Source organism: Vigna angularis, chromosome 9 (assembly GCF_016808095.1).
Source record: "Vigna angularis cultivar LongXiaoDou No.4 chromosome 9, ASM1680809v1, whole genome shotgun sequence".
Lineage (NCBI taxonomy): Eukaryota > Viridiplantae > Streptophyta > Magnoliopsida > Fabales > Fabaceae > Vigna > Vigna angularis.
The window spans coordinates 21,743,912-21,760,261 of record NC_068978.1 but is presented as its reverse complement, the minus strand read 5'-3'; the positions used below and the strand labels follow the sequence as shown (position 1 = coordinate 21,760,261).

General features: G+C 35.6%; 1 protein-coding gene and 1 long non-coding RNA gene across 10 annotated transcripts; both read right to left on the bottom strand.

Annotated features, from left to right (window-relative positions):
- Positions 1-2,542: 2,542 nt before the first annotated feature.
- On the bottom strand, positions 2,543-6,797 carry LOC108346653 (uncharacterized). 3 transcript variants are annotated; one of them, XR_008245343.1, is made up of 3 exons: positions 6,565-6,797; positions 4,908-6,482; positions 2,543-4,816 (listed from the first exon to the last, which is right to left on the bottom strand). XR_008245343.1 is itself a non-coding variant. In XM_017585714.2 (2 exons), exons 1-2 carry the CDS (start codon positions 6,625-6,627, stop codon positions 6,024-6,026), a joined length of 522 nt encoding a protein of 173 aa, XP_017441203.2. In that variant the 5' UTR covers positions 6,628-6,797; the 3' UTR covers positions 2,543-6,023. The 3 variants fall into 3 exon arrangements, 1 of the variants encoding a protein (XP_017441203.2); XR_008245342.1 differs by having other exon boundaries at positions 2,543-5,233; positions 5,312-6,482; XM_017585714.2 differs by having other exon boundaries at positions 2,543-6,482.
- A 3,115-nt stretch (positions 6,798-9,912) lies between these two features.
- On the bottom strand, positions 9,913-16,183 carry LOC108347560 (uncharacterized). Of its 7 annotated transcripts, none has more exons than XR_008245346.1 (4): positions 16,091-16,183; positions 15,907-15,964; positions 15,180-15,695; positions 9,913-15,095 (listed from the first exon to the last, which is right to left on the bottom strand). It is a non-coding gene; the product is annotated as an uncharacterized LOC108347560 (long non-coding RNA). The 7 variants fall into 7 exon arrangements; XR_008245347.1 differs by having other exon boundaries at positions 16,104-16,179; XR_001833907.2 differs by having other exon boundaries at positions 15,180-15,252; positions 16,091-16,177.
- Positions 16,184-16,350: the final 167 nt, after the last annotated feature.

Here is a 16,350-nt window from a genome sequence, read left to right as displayed (position 1 = left end):
TCACAAAATAATAACTCAATTGAGACGTCGAAAAAGAAGAGGATCAATTTGAGATTCTGAACTAAAATAAGGACCTACCGAAACATTAAACCTATAAAATTCTTTTCTAGCCTTGTTCACATTTTTATTATTCACGTCATTTTATTTTCTACACTAGAATTTTATTTTACTGTAATTCACTTTAATTATTCTATTTTTGTTTGATAAATAAATAAATTTTTATTTATAAAAAATATAAAAACAACATTTAAAATCATAAAAAATTATATTTAAAAAATAGAAAATTAAAAATATAACAAAATCTCAAATTTTTAATTGAAATTTATAAGAGTTTTAAAATAGAAACCTATTAAAATTTATTAAATATTTATAAAAATATAAAAGTAGAAAATTAAAAAAATAGTAAAAATATAGAATTTTTAATTGAAATTCATAAAATCTTAAAAATAAAAAATATATAACCATTTAAGATATTTGAAATAAATTTGTCTATTTTTATTTTATTAATTCTCCACTTCAAACTCAATGTCATTTTCATAGTTGACTTTCCTGTACATAACATTTGCTTAAAGTCCCTAATTATTTAGCTTTTGGTACCAATGTTGTCTGTGTAGCATGAATTTTACTAAATATAGTTCCTAGGCCATGGACTTCTATATAAATGGCATAATAATTGGTTCCACATCACTTTTAAGTTGAAGAAATTATGAGAAATAAAAAATAAAATAGACAGTCCAAAATGAGTGTCATATTTGTAATTGACCTGCCACTGTTGATTCTGTACCATGAGTTTTACTAAATATGGTTTCTTTGCCATGAAATTCTATATAAATAGCATAATAATTGGTTGCACATCACTTTTAATTTGAAGAAATGATGAAAAATTAATCAGGCAGTCCAAAATGAGTGTCATCTACGTAGGTTACATGCATGTGCAAAACCTTTGTCTGAAGTACCCACTTATTTTGCCTTTACTACCATTGTTGTTTATGCATCATGAGTTTTACTAAATATGGTTCCTTGGTCATGGACTTCTATGTAAATGGCATAATAAAAAAAAATTAAGCACTCTAAATTAATGGACATAGAAGTCATCTTAAGACCATGATAACCAGATTTATATCCAATTCCATCACCAAGCAACCAAATTTTGTATAACTTTTGTTGCAAAATTGAGTGGAGACCAAAAGCTAAATGGGTACATAGGAAATGATGACCCATTTATAATCAACTTCATCCTTAACAACCCAAATTTTGTATAAGTCTTACTGCAAAATTGGATGGAAACAAAAGCAAAAGAAGCCAGAACCTACAACTAACTTTTTTTTTTCATGCTTTATAATAGAAAAGCATTTTAATTATTCTTTTATCTTCTGTTTAACTTTTTATTCCTTAAATATCATTAATGAAGTTCATGTTGTTTTCTATTTTAATGATTAAATATTATCTATGGAAACAATCATACAAATATTTTTAATTTATTTAATTTGCACTGTGAATTTAATAAATTTTTATATTTAAAATAAAAAATGTATATTTTAATAAATTTAAAATTTTGTTTGATTATTAACTAAAATAGTGGTATAAGTAATTAAATTTCTTTTACGATTTACATAAAAAAAAAGAGAGACAAACTTCTGAATTTTTAACAACTTATGTATGAGAGTTTTAATTAAACACTTTTTATTTATCTTTTGAGAATCAATTTAAATATTTATACATATTTCTGTCAAAATATTTAAGATCGAGATGATTATGTAATCAATAAAAGTTTCAAGAATTAAATGTTTGAACCAGTGAATATAATATTGAGTGTGAAAGAATTGTTTGAAATTGTGTGAAATAATTGTTTCAATAACAATTCCCATCAAATATTGCATTATCAAAAGCTGCAACAATATCAACAGAGCTGCATCCCCCAGTAGACCAACAAATTTTGTACACAGCTAACCAAGTTGATGGAGCACCACTTCTTGCCAACCTTTAGCTAGTCCCATAAAGCTTGCATTTTCCACTACAACACCCGTTGCACTAGATGATGTGTGAGTGCCATGGCCTGATGCACTACAAAATCTTTCATTTTGCATGGAACTTGCTGCTAACCGATTCATAACTTGGGACATTCATAACTGCAAGACAAGCAGATTGCAACAGCATTATCAGAAACTAAACCAAATGCTTGAATTAGATTATTAATTAATTGAAGATTACCATCCCCATAGGATGCCATAGTGAGAGGCGAGGTGATAATCTTCTGAGAAAATTTAGAGATATCATTCAAAGTGATTGCATCTACTTCCTTTAAGAACTGCTCTAGTGGCTTTCTGAAAAAAGGTAATCACACAAATTCTCATTACAAATTATGCCCATGATTTAATAAGTGATACTTCTCAGTTTAAAGTAGCAGCAGCTGGAGGATTTAAATAAATGGAAAAAAAATGTTGATAAATAAATCAAATAATAGGCCTCTGATTGAATTTTTTTACCTTTCCCCGTAAGTTAATATCTGCCTTCCTATATCCTCTGATGCAATCATCTGCAAAAACAGTTAGTCTTGGGCAAACGACAAGTAAAAGCAACACAATTCTCCTTTTTATTTGTGACAAAGCGTGTAGAGAAATCCATGATAGATAATAGAGAAGGAAGCAATGATGCAAGAGTCACAGTATTCTTAATTCCAGTGGGGCGGGAGGATTAAATGAAAGAAATTCCACATCATTCAAACTACCAGTTCAAGTAGAGAGTGCAGACTTCGTGGATTCCTTGGCACGGTCAAGCTGTATCTATGAAACTGCCATTGTGGGAAGACCGTATTTAATTTGACAGATAGCAGAGTTAACAAAAGGAAACAAAAAGCAAGGCAGCCAGATTAAACATTGTCCTTGTGATGCGAGTGCTATTAATTCTCTAACGGACTGCGATATTCTAACAACGATTTTTTAACACTTTTTTTACAACGCCACGTGTCGCATGTTTATTGGTTTAATCCAAACACCAGTGCAAATGTGAGTCAAACATACTGGTTTTGACTATGATCACCCATGTTACCCTGACTGACTACTTCAGTTGAAGTTTCTGTACAAAACATGATTTTCTCTCACGTAATCGTTTACCAGAACTGTGTAAACCATTACAGTAGGGTATTTGGACCACTCTGATTCATCCGTTGCACAACTTGGTCCCCCCACTCAAAATGGGTCACTCCCCACTACTTGGAGTCACATCACATCACCAAGCACCATCTACAAACAGTCAAACACATACATCTTCCAAAGACAAGTGCAGATATGACTGAAACATACTGGTTTTGACAATGGTCACCCGTGTTACCCTGACTGACTACTTCAGGTGAAGTTTCTGTACAAAACATGATTTTCTCTCACGTAATCGTTTACCAGGACTGTGTAAACGATTACAGCAGGATTTTTGGACCACTCTGATTCATCCCTTGCACAACTTGGTCCCCCACTCAAAATGGGTCACTCCCCACTCCTTGGTGTGACATCACATCACCAAGCACCATCTACAAACAACCATAGACTAACAACTTCCAAACACAAGTGCACGTCTGAGTCAAACATAATGTTTTGACAATGGTCACTTATGTTGCCCTCACTGACTACTTCAGTTGGGGTTTCTGTACAAAGTCTGGATTTCGATCGCGTAATCATTTACAAACACACTGTAAACGATTACAACAGGGTGTTTTGAGGAGACTCACTCAGCCCTTCCACAACTTGGTCCCCCCACTCACATTGCCTCATTCCCCACTCCTTCGGGTCACATCACATCACCAACCACCATCTACCAACAGTTTATGACTAACATCTTCCAAATACAAGTGCACATGTGACTCCAACAAACTGTTTTTTACAATGGTCACCCATGTTACCCTGACTCACTATTGCAGTTGAAATTTCTGTACAATACTTGGAATATTCTCGCGTAATCGTTTACGAGGACTGTGTAAACGATTACGAATGTGTGTTTTTCAGCAGACTAGCTCAGGCTTTGCCCAAGTTGTTTCCCCCACTGAAAATGGGTTCTTCCCCACTACTTGGGGTCACCTCACATCCCCTATTACCCTCTAAGACCACTAAAACACCAATATCTTCCAAACACAAGTGCAACTCTGAGTCAAAATAACAGTTTTTGCCAATGGTGACCAAAGTCACCCTGCTTCACTATTTCAATTCAAATTTCTGTACAAAACACACATTATTGTCGCGTAATCGTTTACTAACCCACTGTAAACGATTACCATTTAGTTTGTTCACCAGCCCAACTCAGAACTTGTTCAACTCCCTCGCAGTAATGACCCTTAATTTCACTTATGAAACCCTCCCTTACTTTTGAAATACTTATTATAATGGTGCGTTATTTTTTCAATAAAAGATTTATTCATTATAACAAACACAACGTCAAAACAATTAAATTGAAAGTCCAACCAATAATCTTATTACAAAAACAATGTCTACATTGTCAACTAACATTATGTACATATATAAACATGTTGTGTTACAAGACAAATTTGTTCATGTGTAACCAATCCTAAAGAATGCCATATAGCTCTAGGGCTTCCATTCGTCTTATGTTCTCGTTGTCCAAGATCCATTTACATACATATTTCTTTCTAATCCCAAGCAGCTCCTCTTGAAACCAACATTTTCCCCATTAGAAACCAACACATAAAATAATTTTAACAAACACACAATTGCTACTTACAGTTGTATATTGAGGCATGTTTTTTCCGTTGTATTTGTCGTCTCCATCCCAAATTTCCGTTGCTTTCAAAATTTTGACTCCACAATCATGTCTGAAATAATATATCCACCACATAAAATTACTTTTCACCATATATTCATCACAACACAATATAATACAGCAGTACAATTCAAAAAACTTACAAGTTTGGTTGGGATGGGATATTTGCTTGTTGAACAGTCAAAGGACCAATACTACCTTCCGGTCTATTCATCAAGAGGCAAAAAAACCGTGCCATATTTTCAGCCTACCAGTTAATAAATACAAAAAAAATGCTAAACAATACAGGGTTATCTAACAATCACAGGGTCATCAACAATGAAATATGTGGAATCTTACAACAGATTGTGTCTATCCTTTTCCGGTCTCTGATCCCTTTACCCAAAGAGTCAATCACAAATATCTCTAATGAACTCAATTTCACTGAATAACACCACCAATGATCATCGTGGACAAATGGCATAAACAACTACAAACAATAAAAACAATATCAATAAAACATTTCCGACCAAAACTGGACAAATATTGCACATTAAAGGTTACTCACAAAGTCAGCTGTGGCAATGTCTCGAAGTCCAAACTGATCGCAACGCAGATAACTGTTATAGTTATGAAGCGTCCAAACATGACGATTCTGTGGACGTTTCCTATAATCTGTAAGAATATGGTGTTGTGGACAATTTCAAAATCATCAATCAAAAATCATTTCTTCAATGAAATATATGATACAATATCAAATTTTATTTACCAAGTATAATGGACTAAAATGAATCCTCTTAACAACACCACACAACCTTTTCTCAAAGTACATAAACATCGTACAAGCAAATAACACCACCTACACAATAAAAAATTTTCACATTACTAACATAAACAACAACATGAAACACAAAGAAAACTCACAATACTAACCATGTTATCAACGTATTTTATCGGGGTCAAAGTGTAAAATGAAGTCGTGCTCAACGTTTGCCCAATTATCTCGCATACAACCCTAAACATATAAATATTAGTCCATCACAAAATATAGAGATTCGCCAACCACAACTACAATTCAAAGCAAATACCTGTATACAGTGATCTCTCTGACGCTGACTGCTCTGTACAAATGGTCTACATCAATAGTGGTGCTTGGATCCCCAACAAAATTGCGCAATGGGGGGATAACCAATGGTACGACCTATCGTTCTTCTTCATCACCATCATCATGGATTTCAATACAAACAATGTTATCATGACTTCTTGAAACTATCTCATCTTCATGAGATTTTATCCTCCCCTCTTACTTCCGTATATGCACCTAGGGGGTCATCAACTGCATTATCATCACCTTGTTGTTTAAATATACAATCACGACCAACTTCAGCCTCTTCGTCACCTCCAACTTCAGGTGCTTCATCAACTCCACCAGCAACTTCTTCATCAGTACCACATGCATCTTCTTCAGTAAAGATTGGAGTTTGACAAATTTCAAATAACTCCCTAGTAAGAACTCCAATCTTGGCATTCAATGCTCTGAGATCTTCATTGTTTTTCCTCAATCTCTCCTCGGCACCTACTTCCCATGTGCCCTCATCAGAGCTTTCGTCATCATCTTTCTCAACCTTGGATCCTTCAGCCAAGGATCCTTCACTCATCCCTCCGTCATCCATGTGGAAAGCTGCACGGATTTCCGGGCGATGACGATCTTCCTTTCTTACATACCACTCCAGATTTAACTGTACCATTATCACACAACAAATTTTGACAAATAAGACAATCAATTTTTACATAAAAAATAACGAATATCAAAACAATTACATCTCCGGTCTTAAATATATGTTCAATTTTTTCGGTCCTTGATTTATACGGGAACCATCGCATTATGCGCGGGAAAAACCTGTGTGAAGCATGACCATGCAAAGAAAGTCTTTCAACCGCCCAAGCCTACAATATCATAATATTATTTCATCAAACCTAATTGATAATGTTCTGCGGTACATCAAAATAATAAACTATAAATCATGTTACCTGCAACACTGCCACATTACCACTAAGAGTGAGTGACTGTGCGATACCTCCTCTCATAATTTTCTTCTTACATTTATTTAAATTCTGTACAATATGTTTATATACATCGGTGCACCAATCGTATAGACACAAACTGTCTAAGTCATCTAACACTGCAAAAGGCATGTTACAAACATGCCTTGATTTCCTAGGAAAATAAAAAACAACCAAACAAACTAATATATATATATATATATATATATATATATAACCTACATACTACATCAACATCAATGTTATTATCATGCACAATGACATTAAAGATGTCCGTCAACTCCTTCAAAGTGATAGTTTTTGATTTGAACATTTCACCAACCAATCCAACAACTACTTCATCAAACGGAATCTCTAAACCACCTATTTCTAAACCTATGCTCATGAACACATCAATAACTGAAAAGGGCACCAACTGTTGACTTACTTTAAAACTATTATCATGCTCGGCCCACCTGCAAACCATAACCTTCAATAATTTCAAATTCACCTCCACAAGACTATGAATATTCAAACACCACATAAATGGAGTCATCCTAATGCGCTCCACATGACACTTTCCTAGTAAACGATTCATTTCAATAATGATCGATGAGTCCATCGAGATAAGAAGCCGCCACTACACAAAAATGATCATAACTTTATTAATAACTATAATTTTTATAATAGTAAATTATCTATAAAAAGAAAATTATAATTTATCTTACACTTCGTTTTTGCCCTTTCATTGCACCTGTACTAACAAAATAACAATCCATACTCGTTAAATAATTACGGTTACTGAAACACCAAAAAGACAATGTAAAAGATAGAGTTAGGGTTCGACCATTATGACTTACAACGAAAACACCACCACACCAACAACGAAAGAAAACAATGCTCCACAGCCTCGTCAAAGAGACGGAATTCCAAAACAATGTGACCACACCGAAAACACCACCGACCTTCCAACCACAGAAAAGATACAAGAGAACAACAACTACCACATGAAAGAAGTGAAAAACCAAATCCCACAACACGCCAAAACGCAACTAGTTTTTCAAAGAGAACATACCGGATAGAACGAGAGAGAAGATGGAAGGGAGGAAAGAACTCCAGAGGTTCCAGCGAAAATAAGAAAACGAAAACCACGAAACCAATTTCGTAAAGTTTTAAACTTTTCTTCCAATTATGCCCTCGGTTTGATAACTTCTCCCCATTTTCTTTTATTTTATTTTGGCCAAAGCAAAGACGCCACCTGGCGTTGTCAAATTGTTGGCAAAAATTGGTTGTCAACATAACATTTTCCTTTTTAAAAGTATGAATTTTGAGCTCTTTTTCATGTGTCAATTTAGAGTTCTGATTCTGTGGAAAAAGTTGTGGACCTAGCAGTCAGAGAAGGAAAATGTTATGTTGACAACCAATTTTTGCCAACAATTTGACAACGCCAGGTGGCGTCTTTGCATTAGCCAAAATAAAATAAAAGAAAATGGGGAGAAGTTATAAGGCCAAGGGAAAAATTGGAAGAAAAGTTTAAAACTTTACGAAATTAGTTTCGCAGTTTTCGTTTTCTTATTTTCGCTGGAACCTCTGGAGTTCTTTCATCCCTTCCATCTTCTCTCTCGTTCTATCCTGTATGTTTTCTTTGAAAAACTAGTTGCGTTTTGGCATGTTGTGGGATTTGGTTTTTCAATTCTTTCATGTGGTAGTTGATGTTCTCTTATATCTTTTCTGTGGTTGGAAGGTCGGTGGTGTTTTCGGTGTGGTCACATTGTTGTGGACTTTTGTCTCTTCGACGAGGCTGTGGAGCATTATTTTCTTTCGTTGTTGGTGTGGTGGTGTTTTTGTTGTAAGTCATAATGGTCGAACCCTAACTCTATCTTTTACATTGTCTTTTTGGTGTTTCAGTAACCGTAATTATTTAACGAGTGTGGATTGTTATTTTGTTAGTATAGGTGCAATGGAAGGGCAAAAACGAAGTGTAAGATAAATTATAATTTTCTTTTTATAGATAATTTACTATTATAAAAATTGTAGTTATTAATAAAGTTATGATCATTTTTGTGTAGTGGCGGCTTCTTATCTCGATGGACTCATCGATCATTATTGAAATGAATCGTTTACTAGGAAAGTGTCATGTGGAGCGCATTAGGATGACTCCATTTATGTGGTGTTTGAATATTCATAGTCTTGTGGAGGTGAATTTGAAATTATTGAAGGTTATGGTTTGCAGGTGGGCTGGACATGATAATAGTTTTAAAGTAAGTCAACAGTTGGTGCCCTTTTCAGTTATTGATGTGTTCATGAGCATAGGTTTAGAAATAGGTGGTTTAGAGATTCCGTTTGATGAAGTAGTTGTTGGATTGGTTGGTGAAATGTTCAAATCAAAAACTATCACTTTGAAGGAGTTGACGGACATCTTTAATGTCATTGTGCATGATAATAACATTGATGTTGATGTAGTATGTAGGTTATATATATATATATATATATATATATATATTAGTTTGTTTGGTTGTTTTTTATTTTCCTAGGAAATCAAGGCATGTTTGTAACATGCCTTTTGCAGTGTTAGATGACTTAGACAGTTTGTGTCTATACGATTGGTGCACCGATGTATATAAACATATTGTACAGAATTTAAATAAATGTAAGAAGAAAATTATGAGAGGAGGTATCGCACAGTCACTCACTCTTAGTGGTAATGTGGCAGTGTTGCAGGTAACATGATTTATAGTTTATTATTTTGATGTACCGCAGAACATTATCAATTAGGTTTGATGAAATAATATTATGATATTGTAGGCTTGGGCGGTTGAAAGACTTTCTTTGCATGGTCATGCTTCACAAAGGTTTTTCCCGCACATAATGCGATGGTTCCCGTATAAATCAAGGACCGAAAAAATTGAACATATATTTAAGATCGGAGACGTAAGTGTTTTGATATTCGTTATTTTTTATGTAAAAATTGATTGTCTTATTTGTCAAAATCTGTTGTGTGATAATGGTGCAGTTAAATCTGGAGTGGTATGTAAGAAAGGAAGATCGTCATCGCCCGAAAATCCGTGCAGCTTTCCACATGGATGACGGAGGGATGAGTGAAGGATCCTTGGCTGAAGGATCCAAGGTTGAGAAAGATGATGACAAAAGCTCTGATGATGACACATGGGAAGTAGGTGCCGAGGAGATATTAAGGAAAACCAATGAAGATCTCAAAGCATTGAATGCCAAGATTGGAGTTCTTACTAGGGAGTTATTTGAAATTTGTCAAACTCCAATCTTTACTGAAGAAGATGCATGTGGTACTGATGAAGAAGTTGCTGGTGGAGTTGATGAAGCACCTGAAGTTGGAGGTGACGAAGAGGCTAAAGTTGGTCGTGATTGTGGATTTGAACAACAAGGTGATGGTAATGCAGTTGATGACCCCCTAGGTGCATATACGGAAGTAAGAGGGGAGGATAAAATCGCATATGAAGATGAGATAGTTTCAAGAAGTCATGATAACATTGTTTGTATTGAAATCCAAGATGATGGGGATGAAGAAGAACAGGAGGTCGTACCATTGGTTATCCCCCCATTGCGCAGTTTTGTTGGGGATCCAAGCACCACTATTGATGTAGACCAATTGTATAGAGCAGTCAGCGTCAGAGAGTTCACTGTATACAGGTATTTGCTTTGAATTGTAGTTGTGGTTGGCGAATCTCTATTTTTTGTGATGGACTAATATTTATATGTTTAGGGTTGTATGCGAGATAATTGGGCAAACGTTGAGCACGACTTCATTTTACACTTTGACCCCGATAAAATATGTTGATAACATGGTTAGTATTGTGAGTTTTCTTTGTGTTTCATGTTGTAGTTTATGTTAATAATGTGAAAATTTTTTATTGTGTAGGTGGTGTTATTTGCTTGTACGATGTTTATGTACTTTGAGAAAAGGTTGTGCGGTGTTGTTAAGAAGATTCATTTTAGTCCATTATACTCGGTAAATAAAATTTGATATTGTATCATATATTTCATTGAAGAAATGATTTTTGATTGATGATTTTGAAATTGTCCACAGCACCATATTCTTACAGATTATAGGAAACGTCCACAGAATCGTCATGTTTGGACGCTTCATAACTATAACAGTTATCTGTGTTGCGATCAGTTTGGACTTGGAGACATTGCCACAGCTGACTTTGTGAGTAACCTTTAATGTGCAATATTTGTCCAGTTTTGGTCGGAAATGTTTTATTGATATTGTTTTTATTGTTTGTAGTTGTTTATGCCATTTGTCCACGATGATCATTGGTGGTGTTATTCAGTGAAATTGAGTTCATTAGAGATATTTGTGATTGACTCTTTAGGTAAGGGGATCAGAGACCGGAAAAGGATAGACACAGCGGTTGTAAGATTCCACATATTTCATTGTTGATGACCCTGTGATTGTTAGATAACCCTGTATTGTTTAACATTTTTTTTGTATTTGTTAACTGGTAGGCTGAAAATATGGCACAGTTTTTTTGCCTCTTGATGAATAGACCGGAAGGTAGTATTGGTCCTTTGACTGTTAAACAAGCAAATATTTCATGCCAACCAAACTTGTATGTTTTTTGAATTGTACTGTTGTATTATATTGTGTTGTGATGAATATATGGTGAAAAGTAATTTTATGTGGTGGGTATATTATTTCAGACATGATTGTGAAGTCATAATGTTGAAAGCAATGGAAATTTAGGATGGAGACGACAAATACAACGGAAAAAGCATGCCTCAATATACAATTGTAAGTAGCAATTGTGTGTTTGTTAAAATTATTTTATGTGTTGATTTCTAATGGGAAAATGTTGGTTTCAGAAGGAGCTGCTTGGGATTAGAAAGAAATATGTATGTCAATGGATCCTGGACAACGAGAACATAAGACGAATGGAAGCCCTAGAGCTATATGGCATTCTTTAGGATTGGTTACACATGAACAAATTTGTCTTGTAACACAACATGTTTATATATGTACATAATGTTAGTTGACAATGTAGACATTGTTTTTGTAATAAGATTATTGGTTGAATTTTCAATTTAATTGTTTTGACGTTGTGTTTGTTATAATGAATAAATCTTTTATTGAAAAAATAACGCACCATTATAATAAGTATTTCAAAAGTAAGGGAGGGTTTCATAAGTGAAATTAAGGGTCATTACTGCGAGGGAGTTGAACAAGTTCTGAGTTGGGCTGGTGAACAAACTAAATGGTAATCGTTTACAGTGGGTTAGTAAACGATTACGCGACAATAATGTGTGTTTTGTACAGAAATTTGAATTGAAATAGTGAAGCAGGGTGACTTTGGTCACCATTGGCAAAAACTGTTATTTTGACTCAGAGTGGCACTTGTGTTTGGAAGATGTTGGTGTTTTAGTGGTCTTAGAGGGTAATAGGGGATGTGAGGTGACCCCAAGTAGTGGGGAAGAACCCATTTTCAGTGGGGGAAACAACTTGGGCAAGGCTTGAGCTAGTCTGCTGAAAAACACACATTCGTAATCGTTTACACAGTCCTCGTAAACGATTACGCGAGAATATTCTAGGTATTGTACAAAAACTTCAACTGCAGTAGTCAGTCTGGGTAACATGGGTGACCATTGTCAAAAACAGTTTGTTTGAGTCACATGTGGACTTGTATTTGGAAGATGTTAGTCATTGACTGTTGGTAGATGGTGGTTGGTGATATGATGTGATCCGAAGGAGTAGGAAATGAGGCAATGTGAGTGGGGGGACCAAGTTCTGGAAGGGCTGAGCGAGTCTGCTCAAAACACCCTGTTGTAATCGTTTACAGTGTGTTGGTAAACGATTACGCGATCGAAATCCAGACTTTGTACAAAAACCCCAACTGAAGTAATCAATCAAGGCAACATAAGTGACCATTGTCAAAACATTATGTTTGACTCAGACGGGCACTTGTGTTTGGAAGTTGTTAGTCTTTGACTGTTTGTAGAAGGTGCTTGGTGATGTGATGTGACACCAAGGAGTGAGGACTGACCCCTTTTGAGTGGGGGGACCAAGTTGTGCAAGAGATGAATCAGAGTGGTCCAAAAACTCTACTGTAATCGTTTACACAGTCCTGGTAAACGATTACGCGAGAGAAAATAAGGTTTTGTACAGAAACTTCAACTGAAGTAGTCAGTCAGGGTAACACGGGTGACCATTGTCAAAACCAGTATGTTTGACTCACATTTGCACTTGTCTTTGGAACATGTTGGTGTTTGACTGTTGGTAGCTTGTGCTTGGTGATGTCATGTGACCTCAAGGAGTTGGGAATGACCTATTTCGAGTGGGGGGACCAAGTTGTGCAAGGGATGAATCAGAGTGGTCCAAATACCCTGCTGTAATCGTTTACACAGTCCTGCTAAACGATTACGCGAGAGAAAATCATGTTTTGTATAGAAACTTCAACTGAAGTAGTCAGTCAGGGTAACATGGGTGATCATAGTCAAAACCAATATGTTTCAGTCACATCTGCACTTCTCTTTGGAAGATGTTAGTGTTTGACTGTTTGTAGATGGTGCTTGGTGATGTGATGTGACCCCAAGTAGTGGGGAATGACCCATTTTGAGTGGGGGGACCAAGTTGTGGAAGGGCTGACTCTCACTGGTCAAGAAACCCTGTGGTAATCGTTTACAGTGTCTTCGTAAACGATTACCCGAGAGAAATCCATGTTTTGTACAAAAACTTCACCTGAAGTAGTCAGTCAGGGTAACATGGGTGACCATTGTCAAAAACAGTATGTTTCACTCACATCTACACTTGTGTTTGGAAGATGTTAGTTTTTGATTGTTTGTAGATGGTGCTTGGTGATGTGATGTGACCCCAAGTAGTGGGGAATAACCCATTTTGAGTGGAGGGACCAAGTTGTGGAAGGGATGAATCAGACTGGTCAAAAAACCCTGCTGTAATCGTTTACACAGTCCTGATAAACGATTACGTGAGAGAAAATCATGTTTTGTACAGAAACTTCACATGAAGTAGTCAGTCAGGGTAACACTGGTGACCATTGTCAAAACCAGTATGTTTCAGTCACATCTGCACTTGTCTTTGGAAGATGTTGGTGTTTGACTGTTTATAGATGGTGCTTGGTGATGTGATGTGACCCCAAGTAGTGGGGAATGACCCATTTTGAGTGGGGGGACCAAGTTGTGCAAGGGATGAATCAGAGTGGTCCAAAACCCCTGCTGTAATCGTTTACACAATCCTGGTAAATGATTACGCGAGAGAAAATAAGGTTTTGTACAGAAACTTCAACTGAAGTAGTCAGTCAGGGTAACACGGCTGACCATTGTCAAAACCAGTATGTTTGACTCACATTTGCACTTGTCTTTGGAACATGTTGGTGTTTGACTGTTGGTAGCTTGTGCTTGGTGATATCATGTGACCCCAAGGAGTTGGGAATGACCCATTTTGAGTGGGGGACCAAGTTGTGGAAGGGATGAATCAGACTGGTCAAAAAACCCTGCTGTAATCGTTTACACAGTCCTGGTAAACGATTACGCGAGAGAAAATCATGTTTTGTACAGAAACTTCACCTGAAATAGTCAGTCATGTATTGGTAGGTCACGTGTGGACAAAACAATTTAATTTTAGCCACAACTCCAATGCTATGGAGTTCATGTTGGTATTACAGTTGTGATAGAGGGTGGGAATTGATAACAAAGCATGCCAACAATTAACTTCAAAACATTTTTATAACACAATCAAATTCATCATAACACAACATTAATAGAAATTAAGGTACACACCATACACAATAATAATACATTGTAGGTTTGAAAGTGATTGCTCTACTTCCTTTAAGAACTGCTCTAGTGGCTTTCTGAAGAAAAGGTAATCACACAAATTCTCATTACAAATTATGCCCATGATTTAAGTGATACTTCTCAGTTTAAAGTAGCAGCAGCTGGAGGATTTAAATAAATGGAAAAAAAATGTTGATAAATAAATAAAATAATAGGCTTCTGATTGAATTTTTTTACCTTTCCCCGTAAGTTAATATCTGCCTTCCTATATCCTCTGATGCAATTATCTGCAAAAACAGTTAGTCTTGGGCAAATGACAAGTAAAAGCAACACAATTCTCCTTTCTATTTGTGACAAAGCGTGTAGAGAAATCCATGATAGATAATAGAGAAGGAAGCAATGATGCAAGAGTCACAGTATTCTTAATTCCAGTGGGGCAGGAGGATTAAATGAAAGAAATTCCACATCATTCAAACTACCAGTTCAAGTAGAGAGTGCAGACTTCGTGGATTCCTTGGCACAGTCAAGCTGTATCTGTGAAACTGCCATTGTTGAAAGACCGTATTTAATTTGACAGATATCAGAGTTAACAAAAGGAAACAAAAAGCAAGGCAGCCAGATTAAACCTTGTCCTTGTGATGCGAGTGCTATTAATTCTCTGACTGCTAGTTCCACATCTTTTTCCACATAATCAGAACTCTAAATTGACACATGAAAAAGAGCTCAAATTTCATACTTTTAAAAATACTCTGTCGAAAATTCAAAAGAGCTTAAAAGAAGGAGGAAAATGAAGAAGTAACCGATAGGAAACCTAGTCTGTGCAACTTCAACTTGCGGAATCTACAATTTATTTTATTTTCGGATCAACGTTCAAGACAACTTCAACTTAGAAGTACATTTTAAATATCTTGTGCTGTGTTAATAAATTATAGAAGGGAACTTATTTTTCTAGACGAACTAACCCAACCATTCAATGAATAAAAAATTCAGAGAAAATTAAATAGAGACATCACATCTGTGTTTTAAGAAAAGATTGTGCCTTAATGTGGTTGCATATAAGCCAAATAACCCTGTATTGTTGAAGAGACTGTTGAATGCAGAAAAACATTGAATCTGCTGGTATTCATTCAAGACACGAAGATCTGGATTCCATTATATAAAAGCACAAGTTAAGAGATGATCTACTGATATATGAACAGAAAATAGTGAAATTGACTTCATATAGCAATTAAAAAAAGTGAAAACTATACTCAAACGGAAAAACTTGAAAAGTTCAAGATCATAGTGGCAAAGGTAAATCAAATCACTTATGAAAGTCAGCTGTAAACTAGAAGATACATAGTGAAAGCTTACAAAGCCTTGAGTGCATTCCCTTTCCAGCTGAGAATGACCCACTTCCTCCCATAAGCATCTGCGGTACTAAGAAATGTTACTTCCATTCAATTCCTTCTTTCCTCCTTTTCTTGTGCATGAATGCCGACAAAAGAAAATATACAAATACATAGACATGAGATCTCTTGAAATCATAATGACTCACACAAAAGGAGTACATGTAGAACGGTCAAAATAATAGCTTCTTTCTCTTTTTTCCAGCCACCAGGCACTTTAAAGGCTATAGCAACAGTTTTTTCGGAAAATAAGTAATAATATACAGCATTTGAGTTAAAACCGAACAAAAACAAAAGATTACCAAAAGGAACGGCGAGGAGCTTCAAAAACGACGTGGTTTCGGCGTTCGTAGGTGTTTCGAAATTATTTTCACAACATTTTTTTTATTTGGTTCAAAATTATTCTACA

Bases quoted from the DNA above. Each gene is read 5' to 3' on its own strand.
- LOC108346653 (XM_017585714.2), bottom strand. From the start codon at position 6,627: ATGCGATGGTTCCCGTATAAATCAAGGACCGAAAAAATTGAACATATA. The intron at 6,483-6,564 runs GTAATTGTTTTG...ATAATGGTACAG, and splicing joins ATATATTTAAGACCGGAGAT to TTAAATCTGGAGTGGTATGT.